Consider the following 15476-nt stretch of genomic DNA (forward strand, 5'->3'; position numbering starts at 1 on the left):
ACTCACACCCTTCCTACCACATAAACCTTCACCCTGGCCTGTGTTCTCCGTCCCAGCCCCAGGAACTGGAGACTCCCTCTGTAACAGGTGGGGTTCAGGAGGAGAGGTGGCACAGAACAAAATGGGAGGAGAACGTGCGGAGAAAAGACCAGAAGGATAGAGGGGCGGGAAAGCAATCCGTTCCACAGCAGTTCCTTGCTCTGGTTTGGAACATCCGTGGAGGAAAGCTCTAGAAGCAGCTCATGGAAAAGTCTAAAAGGGACTTTGTGACACTCTGAGCGTGAGCAGAGATTCAGGGCCTGGGCGGGGGAACAAAGTGGGGCACACAGGAAGTCCCTCTCCCACAGCTTTGGGAGCCTTCGGGGGCACCTTCTGTGATGGTAACTTCAGTAGCCAAGGAGATTTCTCCAAATAGCTTTGGGGCAGCGGAATGACTCATGGAAGGCAGAGGAAGCCAGGAAGGTGTAGGCAGATTAGTTACAGGGCATGATGGCTGGGAGAATGCACCTTGTCCAGGCTTCTAGGCAGCGAATGCAAATGGCTAAGGGCCCCAGCCACTGGCTTCGAGCTCTGTCCCCACAGGTGCACCAAAGCCACGCCTCCCAATGACGGTGTGGAGTGGGGAGATAAGACACCACAGCTGCTCCTGGGGGGAGCGCAGCTCCTCCACTGGCTGATGGGACCGTGGCTCAGGAACACTTTGAATCAAACAGGTATCTGCACCCCTGTGTCCACAGGGGTCTTGTTCACAATAGCCAGAACGTGGAAATGACCTGAGTGCCCACCGATGGATGAATGGATGAACCAAATGTGGCGTATACACACAATGGAATAGTATTCAGCCACAAAAAGGAATGAAATTTTGGTATTTGCTGCAAAGTATATGAATCCTGGAAACATTATGCTAAGTGAAACAAGCCAGACACAGAAGGCAAATTTTGTATGGGAAAAGGCAAATTCATGGAGACAGAAAGTCGAATAAAGGTTACCAGGAGAGAGGGAGGGAGGAACGGGAGTTATTGTGTAATGGGCACACCGTGTATGCTGGGGATATGAAAAAGGTTTGGGTATAGATCGTGGTGATGACCTCACAACACCGTAAATGTATTTAATGCTACTGAATGCCACTTACAAATGGTCAAAATGAGTATTATATGTAGTTTACCACAATAAAAAATGGCAAAAATGGGACTATACGATTAAAAAAGCTTTTCTTCTGGGGGGTGGGTTGTTTTGGGTTTTAGGGTTTTTTTGTTTTTTTCCTTTCGCTCAAGCATTCCCTGACAAGCTCTGCTAGACTTGCCTGGACTACACAGCCATCTGGGGTGGGCCCCCTCCCGATTCCCTTCCACACAGGCCATTCCCCTGGAGCCATCTCTGCACGTCCCACCTCATCCTGGCATCAGCTTATCGAAGGTCCAGGATTCACACCCAGCGTGAGTGCAGCTCATCCACTGGTGCAAGGGCACAGGCAAGGCCCCTCCCTGGGCACTTCCAGAAGAATCACACAGACGGTGCCGCGGCAGGCTCACATACTTCCAAAAGCTTTTTATTGAATTCAATTTTCCAAAAGCACAGATACTTGAGACAATTTTCGCAAGGACCCTGAATTTTTACGTGGCTGTTTTTGGCTACAGTAAAAACACACTCACACACCAGAGAGGCCCTGCTCGCTGTAAGGTCTCTGACGGATGGACTGTTAGGAAAGGCACTGAGCGGGGACAGGGGTGGGGTCTCTCCTTCAGGCTGCCAGTTCGGCCATGGCTCTGTCCAAGGGGTCCACAGACCAGTAGCTGTCATCCCAGCCGAGGAACCAGCCCACGAAGGAGGGAGGTTCAAAGCCTTGCTTCACGATGGTGATGGGGGTCCGCCGGTCGCGATTAGCTGGGTCCGTCTCGATATAACGCTTAGCTGTAGATACACACGTGCAGGAAAAGGAAACCCCAGAAATCCTTAGTGACTGCTTAACCAGGGAGAGGTGCTTCGGGGCAGGAGCTGCCTAGGCTTCTGGTCTTACTGTCTCCAATGCCCAGTCCCTGCACTAGACACCACCATCCCTTAAGGGCAATGACCCCACATGGCTCTTCCACCACCCTGCCCGCGAGCCCTGGAAGGGACAGGGGTCACAGTTCAACTTCCTGCTTCACAAAGTTTATATCATTTCTCACTCCTGCTCTCCCCTACTGGGAGTTAGTAAAGAACCAGCTTTAGAGTTCCAGCTCCCAAATCAGATCTGGTCAGCTACCATGGCTCTGGTCAGGAACTCCCCAGACCCATGCGGGAAGCTGCTCCCACCACACCACAGGACACAGACCCACAGGCACGCTCGGTCCTCACCAGAGCTCAACGCTTCTGTCTTCTCCTCTTCTTGAGAATCCTTTCCAACCCAGACAAAGACCTGGAGTGAGATGTGAAATGAGACGGGTAGGAAGGTCCCGGCCACAGGGAGGGTCCGGGTGCTGGATGTGGGACACAGCCCACAGCTGACAGAGCCCAGAGACCAGGACGGGAAGGATTTGGAACCAAGTCTACAAACTGGTGACCTACCAGCATTCTTTGTCGGTCTACCCGCCACCACATGTTGGTCTGCAATGTCTTTTTAGACAAGTTTCATTACCAGCTTACATTAACATCTAGAGTTCCCAGTTTTCTTGAAAACTTGGAGGATCTGGCAACCATGGGCCTTCACTTTTGTGTGGATGAAGCCGGGTGGCAGCAACGGCCCCCCCCCCCCCACTTCAGACGAGCAGTGCCAGTTTGCCTCAAGCCCCAGCAGCTCGTGTCCGCCCCCCATCCCAGCCCCTCACTTACTAACATTGCTGACCAGGTGCATCAGGCACTGAGTTTGAGATCCCTCTCTAGACGTGCATGAATGATCCCTCTATAGGGATCAGCAAGTGAGTGGCCAAACACATGCTCACAACAAATATGCCCTGAGCCTGCTACGTGCCATTTCTGTGTGTCTGGGCCGCATAAGTCTAAGGCTTGGAAAAAGTAGAAGTTTTGAGCTTGATGCAAGTTTTGTAATACAAACATTTTTATGCATCTCTAACATATTTTAAAAAGCCCCTGTCACTGACACACTGATATTAGACAATAAAACACCAGACTTGACTTCTCTTATCTACAAATGTGTTCCCTGCTGAGCTAGAAGCCCCTTCGTGGCAGGTATTATGTCTATTTTGCTCATCATAGGACTCCAGCACGGTTCCTGATAGACAGTGGGGTGTAGGAAATGCTGGCTGAGTGAATGAATAAGCAGATGAACGAACAGATTATGTAGCCAGGGGAGCAATTGGTGACGATAGCTGAAGGGCTCAAGCTGTGACCATTCTGGCACCGATCTTCCCACTGGGCATCCCAAGCAGAGATAGAGGGACTTATGCCTTTGGGGCTGCCATCTGTAACTGATAACTCTGATAAGAAGGGTTATTGACTGCCATCCCCATGAGAACGTAAGCCCCGCAAGGGCAGAGGAGTGTCTGCTCTATCCCCAGCATCTGGATCAGTGTCTGGCACGAAGCAGGTGCTCAGTTAATATTGGTCGACTGAAGGGCTCCATCCCCATCCGGTCCTACACAATAGCCTTCCCTAGGAGAAGAAGCAGAGAGCTCAGAGCCCTCTAAAACAGAAGGAGATGCACTCCGAAACTTCCAGGTGTCACTCTGTGGACAGTTTATGCCTGCATATGACATGCTAAATTCAAGTTTCTTTATCAATAGATTTAAAGTAAGAGTTCACACCCCGCTAAGGCCTGGGAGAGAATGCTGGTCATCTGATTTGCATTTATATGGTACTTTGCAGTTTGTGATGTCATCTAATCTACATCTCATCTTAGTGAATGAGGCAAGGTAGGTACCATCGCTCCCATTTTGCAGAGGAGGAAATGGAGGCCCAGAAGGGGGAAGGGACTCAACTGCAGCACAGGGATCTTTCCAGTAACACCTGGCAACTGATCTTAGAGCTGGGTGTCTAGTTCCTCCCACTCCCTCAGCCCAGACAGCCTACACCTTCTGTCCTTCACCCACCTGGTCCCAGGTGTCCAGGAGCATGACGTCATCTGTGGCCAGGTCTTCCTGCATGAGCTCGCCAGGAACCTCTTCGATCTGGGAAGGAACAGAAGGGGTTAATGAAAGCTCACCAGCCCCCCCCCCCCCCCCCCCCCCCAGGCTCCTTCCCCTGGCTGGGCTCACTGGGTTTACACCCAGGAAGGAGTTGCTCCAGCCGGCAGGGGATCCTTCCTCCTTCCTCCGTGCTGTCCGCCTCCCCGTGGGGGATCGGGGAGCAGAGGCAGAGGCCTCCGCGGGGGCTCACCACAAAACGTCCGATCTTATTGGAGCAGGCAAAGAGGCGAGGAGGGTGGGCGTCCATCTTCTTGTCCTTCAGCCGCGGGGACGTGCGGTAGGCAGCCTTGCCACCCAGGGCTTCCCAGAAGCTGTCTGTGAGGGGAGACCACAGCAGTTGGTCCCCTGACACCAACTCCCCCAGCACGCTCATCAGACCCCGTGGTAAAAACCCTGCCCTAGAACAACCCAATCCTCTCAAGCCCCCTCCACCCAGGGGACCAGAGAGGGACAGGGCCTGAGGGAATCTGAAGGTGATGAAACAGAGACCAGAGAGCCGACTTGGCAGTACGCACACAGGCAGGGCTACCTCTGGCTTCTGAATGACAGCACTGAGGGCTGGGGATGATTATCCCTGCTCAACAGACAGGGTGACGGAGGCTCAGAGAGGGTAAGCAACTCACCCAACATCACACAGCTAGTAAGTGGGAAAGCCAGGGTACAAATCCTGTCTGACTCCAGCCCACCCCACCCCCACCCCCGATTCTTTCCACTACACCTGCTCTGTCCACATGTGGCTATTTAAGTTCATTAAAATTAAATACAATTGGACATTCAGTTCCTCATTCTTATTAATTCCCAGCAGCCATATTTCAAGTGCTCAGTAGCCACATGTGACTAGTGATCACCATATTGGACCTGGGCAGGTAGGAACATGTCCATCCTCTCAGAAAGTCCCCTGGACAGTGCAGCTGTAGACTGAGCTGCTCCTCCCCACGTCTACTGAGTGTCAGGCGGGAAGGAATGGGCTCATAGCAAGAACAGAGAGACTGAGGGCTGGCAGGGAACAAAGAAGATGTTCCCACCTATGTTCGGGAAACAGAGCAGGCTTGTGGCAATTCTGTCCTTGGAGATTCTGAGGATTAGGAGAGACTGCTACTCCTGCCTGTCTTTCAAGGCTTCCTAGCAAGGGACCACCTCCTCCAGCAGCCCTCCTTGAATGCCCCAGCCCACACTGAACTCTCCTTTCTCTTAGCTCCTGAAGGCCTCCCTCTCACTGACCATAGCCCTCAACCTGCTTTTCTTGAACGCACCTTTGGGGACAGAGGATCCAGAGCCCCTCCCCCACCAAGCAGAAAGAAGGGAGGGAACCTAAGAGCTGCAGTCCCGGGGGAGCAGCAGGCCCCTCTCCCCCAGCTCCTACCTGGTTCGCTGCCTTCTGCCACCTGCACAGGTTGGGCCCGCAGGACCCTGAGCAGCTCCTGGGCCCCCGTCTTCTCTGCCTCACTGGCTCCGGCACCCACCCACAAGTAGGCGGCCGAGGGAGTTTTCAGGACAAAGGCATCATTGGAGTTCAGCGCACCAGCCTTAGGAATTATCTGGGAAGGCAGCGCTCAATTAATCAGAAACCAGACCAAAAGTCCTCAGCCCCCTCCTTACTGCCCAGGAGACCCTGCAGCAGGACCAGCTCTTGGATGGAGACTTGGAAGGGCACCCCCATCACAGCTGAGAGCACAGATTTTGGACAACGAGGGGCTTAGTTGATTCCCATGATTCACTAATGTGCTGTGGCTCAACATGGTCATTCTAGAATTCTGGGCTGCATTAACAGAAGTTGAGTGCCCAGAACAAAGGAGGTGGTAGTCCCATTCTCCTCTAGGCTGCTCTGAGCATCCTGTAGGATTATGTTCTGGTCTGCGCCTTCTGCCATAAAAGGGACAGAGACCACGTGGCATACAATCAGGAAGTGTCCAGATGGTGAAGAATGGACTACCTGTTAGGTAGTGAGCTCTCCATTATGGAAGGTATGCAAGAAGCCCCAGGCATCCTTGAGACAAGAGGAAGTCTAAGACGTACAATTCTGCTTGCCAGGCCAGGGAAGTTACAAAAAGCTCCTTCTTAACTCCTGACCCAACCGCCCCCTCCCCCAACCAGTCCTGTGCCCAGACATCTGCCCGTCGAGCATGGGAAGCTTCAAGTAGGCCAATCCCTCCTGGGGTCCAGGGCCTGGGCCTTACCTCAACGGCTCGGGTGGCTCCAGAGCTGCTGGCCCGGACCTGGAAGAGGCGGGTACTGGCAGGGGCCGTCTGCCCGCCCTCACGGGAGGTGCCACCCTTATAGATGATCATAGGTTTCCCGCCAAACAGGCTCATGAGGTGGGCTGGCTCCTTGCCTTGGACCACACGGCTCTGGCAGGGTGATAGGACAGCAAGTCAGGCAAGGAGAGTGGGGGCATTTGTCCTTCTGTGTGGCAGCAAGCTCATCCCCCCGCCCAGCCACCATGGCCTAGGCCCATCCTCCAAACAAGGCCAGCACGCCGGTGTCTGCACGCGGTGGGGCGCATGAGCCCACAGCACACGGGAGCTGGGCGGGGAAATGGGGAGTCCCCGGGAAGCTGGAGACAACGCCACTGCCTCACGTCCCCCGGGCACTGCCTCGGCTGCCCTCCCTTCCCATGAGGACCTGCCTTGCTGACCCTGAGTCTAGTCCAAGAACAAAGAGAACCCATGTTTGCAAATATTCCCTTAAATAGAAACACATGGGTTGTTCGTCGACATTCTTCCAGAATGGTGACGTCAGCTCAGGGCATGAAAGACAGCAGAGTGGTGAGAATAGAGCTTTCTAGACATGGAGAGACCCCTCTTGCACAGCCAGAGGAACCTCTTAAACCCATAAATCCCTTCACATCACATTTACCAGGGAGCAATATCCCCTTGTTCTCAGGGTTAAGGTCAATCCTCACCATGGCTTCTGGGTGGTCTGGTCCCTCTGCGCACGTCTCGAGACTTTTCTCATGGCACTTGGTCCCTTGGTCTACTGCTCAATGCCCCCTCCCACCTCAGGGCCTTTGCATATACTCTTCCCTCTGCCTGAAATGTGCCTGCCCAACTCCTACTCCCCCATTAGGTCCCAGCAGAAAAGTATCTTCCTAAGGAGGTCCTTGTCTAATCCAGTTAGATCCTCCCTGGGATCTATATGTCCTTACTTAACACATATGTAACTGGGGACTATTATGGGCCAGGCATGGCTCTAAATGCTTTACTAATATTAACTCTTCATCTGCAAGGCAATGCTGGGGCAGAGAGAGGATTTGAGACTACACAGGCACAGAGCGGCTAAGTGACTCATTCGTGAAGGCCCAGAGGTAAGACGGGATTCAACCTGCAGCAGGCGGCCTCCACATCCGCCCTCTGACTGAGCGGCCACACTGCCTCTCCTGAACATCTGAACATCTTTCTCCTCCCCACACTATAAACCGCATGAGCGCAGGGACGCGACCTGTGCGTTCAGGGCTGCAGATGGTGTCGGGCACATGGGAGCCCTGCATAAATGTTTGTGGGGTGGGTGGACAGACAGTCAGCTAGAGGAGTGACCCGATGGATGAGGTGCAGGGTGGGGCCCAGCGGGGCACTGGGCTGGCCTCACCTGCACAGGGGACCCCCCGAGCTCCTCATCCAGCTGGGCGGTCAGGATGGCAGACGCAGCGACCTCATCTTGCGTGGACTGGGCACCCTGCCTGAGAGAGGAGGTGATACTCAGCACCGAGGTTTGCACAGAACCCAGAGTGTCTCCCTGGTCCCGGGCCTTGGGAAACCCGCACGCCACAATCCCAGCTCAGCCTTCTTCTGAGATCTGAGCAAAACCAGTCGTCTCTCTTATCCTAAATGCGCCCTGCGGGGGGCCGGCGAGCTCATCCCAGGCAGAGCAGCCACGAGGGAAGGTGCCCTGAGATGCCAAGACGAAGAAAGGCGGCCAGGACATTTCTCACGGGGGAGAGGCAGGTCAGAGAACAGCAAGTGGAGCATGAGCCCCTTGGCGGGGAAAAGACATCAGTACTTATAGCCTCATGTGAACCTGCTCCGAGAAGTCTGTGCAGATGTCCACCAAAAGGATCCAAGCTGCTCGCCCTGAGAGGGGAGACTGGGCAGGGGCTTTGCTTTCCACCCTACCTCTTCCTATACTGTGCAAATTTCCCATAACTAATGTGTGTTATCTATAGAAGCAAACAAAATCTGACAAATCGAGGTGAGGATGCAGCTACTGTTTTTTAAAAAAATGCCTTCTTCTGAATTTTGTACCATGTGTATGTATTACCTAGTCAAAAAAAAAAAAATTCTTTGAAGCTGCTTTTAAAAGTCTGACGTTGTCACATGGAGAGGCGTTCTACAAAATAACCCACCGGCACTCTTCCAGAGTACCAACGTCATGAGAGAAAAGACTGAGGAGCTGTCCCAGATTAGGACTCGGTGATAAATCACTGAGGAGGCATGATGACTAAGTGCCATGTGGGATCCTGGGTTAGATCCCAGGCCAGAAAGAGGACATGAGTGAGGCAACCGGTGAAATCCAAGGAAGGTCTACAGATTGGTAAACAGTATTGCGTCCAGTGTTAATTTCCTGGTTTTGATCATTGTACTTTGGTTAGGTAAGACACACACAGCGGGGGAGATGTGTAATGGGTACATGGAAACTGTACCATTTTTGCAACTTTTCAGGAAGCCTCAAGTTATGTCAAAACAAAAAATTTAAAGGGGAAGACATCCAACCAACATCAAAAAGTTCTGAGACGGTATAGTACGAGCAATACAAGTTAAAAATATACTGAGATACCGTCTTATCAGCGATAAGGTTGACAAACATCCAAAAGTTTGACAATATAGTCCACCAGAGAGGCCGTGGGGAAACAGACTCCCTCGTGCTGCTGGGAATGCAAAATGCTACAAAGCCCATCTAGGGAAACTGGGCACCATCTATCAAAATGACAACTGCATTTAGTCTTTGACCCAGCAATCCCACTTCTGGGAATTTACCCTACAGACATTTCTCTACACATTCAAATGATATTTGTTTAAAGGTCACTAATCACAGCAATGCTTGTAATAGCAAAAGACTGGAATCAATCCAAGTATGCATTCACAGGGAATTTGTTAAACAAGCAACAGTGTAGCCCCACAGCAGAATATTATGGAGCTGTAAAAGGAAAAAAAAAAAAAAAAGAACAAGGAAGTACCCTATGTACCGACATGGGTCCATCTCCAGGAAGTACTAAGTGAAAAGAGCAAAGTGCAGAACACTATACACCGTGTGCTATCCTTTGAAAGATAGGGAAGGGAGGGAACTAGGAATATAGTCCTATTTGCAGGAAGACTTACTGGAAGAACATATATAAAAAACAAATGAAAGCCATTACAGAGGGGTGGGGATTGGAGAATGGGGTGAAAGGGGTTGGGATGGGAACAAGATTTCTCAACAGATACCTTTTTATTGTCTTGCCTTTTGAATTGTGTGACTGCATTGCCCATTTTAATGGAATTAAAAAAATTTTTTTAAAGAATTTTTTTAAATTATTATGTTATGTTAGTCACCATACCGTACATCATTAGTTTTTGACGTAGTGTTCCATGATTCATTGTTTGCGTTTAACACCCAGTGCTCCACGCAGAACGTGCCCTCCTTAATACCCATCACCGGGCTAACCCCATCCCCCCACCCCCTCCCCTCTAGAACCCTCAGTTTGTTTTTCAGAGTCCATTGTCTCCCATGGTTCATCTCCCCCTTCATTTGGAATTAAAATTTTTAGATTAGAAAACACGTGGTAGAGTACAGTACTTGGTGTGGAATTGTGGGAGGGATCTTCTGTTTGCTTCTCCCTACTCACTGCATCTCCTACAATGGACATGTCATATTTTTGGAAGAACGGTTTGAACGTTGTTACGAGAAATAAGACAAGAGGCATTGCCCCGTGGATAGGAGCCCTCCCTCACAGTGTGGCCGTTCCACCGCAGGCCTCTCAGCCCCATGCCACGCTCAGGGCCCAGTCAGAGCCCCCCCCCCCACATCCCATCCCCCAGTGCACGACCCCACAGCCTCACCAGTTGTAGATGATCTGTCCCTGACGGCCACCGTGACGGTAGTGGTACAGAATGATGTAACTGTCCCCACCGTAGAACTGCCCGTACGTGGAGGGGTCCACAGGCACTTTGTTGGAGCCTTCGATTCTCCAGATCTGCCAGGATAAGGCCAGGCTCAGACACGGTGCGGTTCCCCCCACCCAGACCCCCCCCAACCCAGGCCACTGGGGAACCGCGGGGTGGTGGGTCAGGGTTACACAACAGGACAAGCTCTTTATACATGGCTCCACTTGGGCTCAGGCTGAACCTAAAGAATTTGCCCCAATCGCTGAGCCACTAGGATTCAAACCCCGGATCCTTACATGACACCCCCACCCCACCCTGTAGTTCCTCCTCGGAGTGGTCAGCACAGGCATGGGGTGTTGCACGGTGGCATTTAGGACGTGCTTTCAGCGAGGGTAACACAGTGAGTGCCCACCTCCAAGTGTCGTGAGGATCAAGTGAGTTTACTCTCGAAAGTCCAGCACCGTGCCTGGCACAGGGAGATGACCGCCGTGTAGCTGGCAGCCACTCTCATTATTAGAATTATGATTGAGGTGATTATTAGCGATACGGTTATTGGCATCGTTAGGGAGTTATCTGGATTTTACAGATCACCTCCAGAAGCAGGGGCACCCCTAGGTGACCTCAGAATGACCCTGCTGGCACGTGTCTTCCCAGAGCTCCAGGGACAGTTTTCCAAGCGGTCATGAGGTCCTGCAGCGCCACCTGGTGGTACTTCGGAGACACTGCGCCCTCCAAGACCAAGAATCTCCAGACCTTGAAAATTCTAGGTGAGGGGTGGGATTAAACCCCATTTTATAGGTGAGAAGAGTGAGGGTCACTCAGCCAGGCTGCCAGAGCTCTTTCCACCTGTGCTACCCTGAACATTCTTACTGCATCCTTCCCTCCCACTGAAGTATGAATGTTAATTATACCAATGGCAAAAATAAGAATAAATAAAAACGAACGCTTTTGCTGTTTCTATCATGTAGAATAGAAACAAACAAGTAGGCTCTACCTCACAAACATCTCTGAACCCCAGCCCTCACCTCTCCATCTTCACTGTGACCTTCCTGGGAGCCAGGCTGTTTTCTCTCACCTACAGTATTACAACCATCTCCTCATGGGCTCTCCACCTTCATTTTCCTGCCTCTAATCCATTTTCACAGCAAGTTTTGAAAGCAGAGAACTGAGCTTGTTGCGTGTCTGCTTTTAAAGCAAGAAAGAGAAAAAGCCCTCACTTGCACCCACTGGTTGCGGGATCAAGTCCACGGCCCTGGACGCGGCATTCAAGGCCCTTCCTTGAGGATGCGGTCAGCCCTGGGCTCTTGGGACAGTTCCCTGCCTGGAATACCCACCATTCTTCCTCTCTGGCAGCAAACTTTGACTCACCCTCTGAGGCCCAACAGAAGGGTCCCCATCTCTGTGAGGACTGCTCCAACCACCCCACCCCTTTTGCCCTTCCTCTGTTCCCATAATCTGCGTGCTCGCCTCCAATCTTCCACTGACTGCACTCCTTGCTGGCAGGGTGAGGTCTGAGACACTTGGCCTGGGGCCTGGCAACCAGTAGGTGCTTGGGGTATATTGGCTGTAAAAATTAACTGAGGCAAAAGAATCCCAACCACCAAGACTGTGGTCAAAACCTCATAGAGGAAGGGCCTCAGGGAAGCAGGAGGCAATGCGTGAGCCAGAGGTGCCTGGGGGGGAGCACGGGAGGAGCCTGGACACACCCACACAATCCCCCAGGCACCTGTTTCTGGCCCGAGCCGTTGTCATCCATGCCATGCTGGGCTGCCATGGCAGTGGACGTGTGCAGGGTGGCAGCGTCGAAGGGCACGCGCTCCACATTGGCGATGTGGCTGGAGAGGTAGGCCAAGCCTGGGCCGTCTGTCTGGTCTGGGTCCCGCCAGTTCTTGAAGAACTGCTTGAACAGCGGCGTCTCGCCACCCTCAGGAAGGACGGAGACCTGGACAGGGGAGGGAAGAGCGGGATGGGGCCGGGCTCAGGTCCCCCTGAGGACAGGGTCTGCCAGGCAGAGGTCCTCAGGGGAGACTCAGACACCCAGTCCGCACAGAGCGGGGTAGGGGAGGCCCACCCCGTCCCAGCCCCGCCCCACCCGCCCCGGACCTGTCCTCACTGTGTGGCTTGGCTCCAAGGCTCACCTGGGTCTGCCTCGGGTAGTCCATCTTGGAGATGAAGTCGGAGGCCGTTTTGAGGGCAGCCTTCCTTTCCTCCGTGTTGGCCTGCTTGCCTGTCGGCAGGTGGGGGGGTGAGGCACCCCAGGGTCAGTGCTATGTCCTAACGTCCAGTGGTCCAGGGGAAGCAGCAGCCGAACCTCCCTCCCTATTCTTCTGAGGCTGCAGACAGCCAAGACCAGACCCCTTCCCCCAGAGATGACTGCTCCTAGAGGCCCTGGGGGTCCAGCTGGGGGTCCTAACTGATGGTGGTAACCACAGGAACCATTGTGGTCCATTTACGGAGCATGTACTCTGTGCTCAGAACTGTCCATAGCTGATTTCATTTAATTCAAACAATGACCCTTTGTGATAAAGATCATTATTAACTTGTCCCACTGACATATAAGAAAACCAGGGTCTTAGAGAGGTTAGGTGACTTGTCCAAGGCCATACGGCAAGGGGGAAAGCTGTGACTTGACTCTGAAGCCCACACACCACACCCTCGGGCCCCCTTCCTGCTCCTAGGCCACCTGTCCACAGTGGAGGCCTCCTCCCACTCCCCAGTCTGAAGTTCACCCCAACCTGAGAGCCTCCCCGTGCCTGCACAGCTCCTGGCCAGCAGGTGCCAACCCGCAGTCCCCGACCTTCCTACTGCCAAGGCTGAGGGGTCCAAAGAATAATAATAATAATAATAATAATAATGGCCATAAGTGCTCAATCTCTCTCTTCCTCTCTGCCCTTCTCTGTGCACCCACTGCCTCCCTCCCCCTTCTGCCCTCGTCCCCGGGACTAATGGTAGAGCATCCAAGCAGGATGCCGATGGGTCCTCTCAGAAGCATCTGGGCCAACGCTTTCCAAGAGCCTTTCATAATCAATCCCACAGGACATTCCCCACAGATTCCATGGACCCCTAGCACAGCACTTCCCAAATAGAAACCAGATCACTTTCATGAAAAGCCCCAACATACATTAGCAAGCTAAAGGTTCTTAAAAGGCCTGCAGTAAACAAGCCTGTTAACAGTGTTGCCCATAAACTTATTTGACCACAGAAATATACACTTTTTTTTTTTCCGTTACATGCTGCCAATTAGCCTCTGAGAGAACTGGTGTTACAACATACCTGGGAAACACTGGTTTTAGCCCAAATGGGAAATCTGAGGCCCAGAGAGGGTAAGTCAAGTGCCCAAGATCACATAGCGAGTCAATTGCAAAGACACTGGCTTCAGAACAAGACTCAATTTCTGTTCTGTAGCCTGCCGTGCCCCAGGGTGCCTGCAACACACACTCTACCCTCCCAGGGCTGTAGGAGCTCCCACGAGGGCCTGGGGGCTGTCAGAAACCATTCCCCTGCCCCCAGTACCTTTCCAGACAAAGATTTTCCCATCTCTGCCATGGTCCAGGATGAAGCAGTCCTCAGACCTCAAGGCCCCCTGGGCGAAGGGGTTCTCATCAGCCACGAGGGAGACCGACATGGTGCCCGCGCCATTGGAGACCTGAGGGAATGAGGGACAGGAGGTCCAGAACATGAGTGACCTCCACCACTTCGGCCTGCCCAGGTGGGACCCCCACGCTGACACAGGGGTTGGCCCATATCCCAGCTGCCACCCCAAAAACACGGAGAGTAACACCCAGACCCACGTCCCCAAGCTCTGAGGTACACTCAGGTTTTCTTTCCCCTTCTCTGCTTTGCCAAAACCACATCTGCAACCCACATACACGTGTAACGTGGAAACTGCACACAGAAAGGGAAGTGGGTGTGCAGGTGGCACAGGAGACTTGTACAGTTGGCCGAGGAGACAGTCAATGTCATTAGTTAGAAAAAACAAAAAAACAAAGGTAGAAAGACATAAATGCAGATGCAGTGTGGTATCCTGGATTGGAATCGGGAACGAGAAATTGGGAAAACCCGAATCAAGTCTGTTGTTTAGTTAACAGTGTTGAACCAGTGTCAGTTTCTCAGTGTTGACAAATGTCTCTGGTTATGGTAAGACGTTAAGGAAAAGCCAGATGAAGGATATGCGGAAACCTTCTGTCCGATCTTTGCAATTTTTCTGCAAACCTTCAAATTGTTCCAAAATGAAAAGCTTTCAGGAAATTAAAATGAAAGTGTGCCATGCTAGTCAAAATTCAAAACACTGACAGCCCCCAGTGTTGACAAGGTTCCAGATAATCTGGGAGCCCTTCCAGAGTGCAGTTTAATAATGTATCAGAACTTTAAGTAACAAACGCTCTACACTTACTGAGTACTTACTATGCACTGGGCACTGTTCTGAGCAATTTGTATAATTTAATAACTTACACCATTGTAGAACTCCTTTAATCCTTGCAGCAACCCTGCCATAGTCCTACTAGTATCCCCCATTTTATTCACAAGGAAACCAGGGCGCAGAGAGGTTTAAGTAACTGAACAGCTAGGAGGCCAGACCTGGGATTCGAAGCCAGGCAATCTGACTCCAAAACCGGTATTTTCAATCACTGACTTATTATTCAGGCTTTGACCCCAAAATCCACATCTGGGAACTTGCCCTAAGGCTTTACTCAGCACAAGTGCACAGAGAGGGACTATTTGCAATCAGAAAAGGTGGATAGATCCTAGTGTCCATCAATGTCTGTTGAGATTCTTACATTAATAAAGTAGAAAACAACAGAGCTACTACAAAGGGCCATCTAGATCGCTGTTGTAGAAAGATATTCCTGGCCACACTGAGAGGGAAAAAGAAGGTCACAGAAAAGCATGAATACTTTGGATCCATTTATACCAAACAGAGATGGAAAAGTGTGTAATTAGATACAGAAAGATGTAATCTGGACCTTCTTTCACTAAAATGATAGCTGTGTAACCATGGTAACCCTTAAAAAGGGTACGGGAGAGGCTGGTTTTTTAAAAATTGAGTTTTGTTACTTTTATAATTAAAACATTTTAAATATGGTACTTGTTATCTTAAACTAGCGAAACTGCATTGACTTTAATTTTCTTTTTATGTTCTGGAGTATTGCTTACTATTTTCTTCAATGAACATACATTTCTTTATAATCAGAATAAAAATCAATGTGGTGTTTCTTTGGAAGTGATGGAAATCTGCACCCCATTTTGTTGTGATTTTACCACAAATAAGGCGAGG

At 51.5% G+C, this 15476-nt stretch overlaps 1 protein-coding gene across 2 annotated transcripts in view; it reads right to left on the reverse strand.

Annotated features, from left to right (window-relative positions):
* Nucleotides 1–1528: 1528 nt before the first annotated feature.
* Nucleotides 1529–15476, reverse strand: part of GSN (gelsolin) — a 54308-nt gene continuing 40360 nt past the window's right edge. For both annotated transcript variants that reach the window (XM_035723651.1, XM_035723650.1), the window contains 11 exons: nt 13715–13847; nt 12340–12428; nt 11928–12143; nt 10157–10290; nt 7710–7800; nt 6302–6472; nt 5488–5662; nt 4315–4439; nt 4029–4106; nt 2338–2398; nt 1529–1911 (listed from right to left, as the gene is read on the reverse strand). In XM_035723651.1, the coding sequence (XP_035579544.1) occupies nt 1742–1911; nt 2338–2398; nt 4029–4106; nt 4315–4439; nt 5488–5662; nt 6302–6472; nt 7710–7800; nt 10157–10290; nt 11928–12143; nt 12340–12428; nt 13715–13847 (1443 nt within the window). In that variant the 3' untranslated portion in view covers nt 1529–1741. The remainder of the gene's footprint in view (nt 1912–2337; nt 2399–4028; nt 4107–4314; nt 4440–5487; nt 5663–6301; nt 6473–7709; nt 7801–10156; nt 10291–11927; nt 12144–12339; nt 12429–13714; nt 13848–15476) is intronic.

This window comes from Zalophus californianus, chromosome 13, assembly GCF_009762305.2.
Source record: "Zalophus californianus isolate mZalCal1 chromosome 13, mZalCal1.pri.v2, whole genome shotgun sequence".
Lineage (NCBI taxonomy): Eukaryota > Metazoa > Chordata > Mammalia > Carnivora > Otariidae > Zalophus > Zalophus californianus.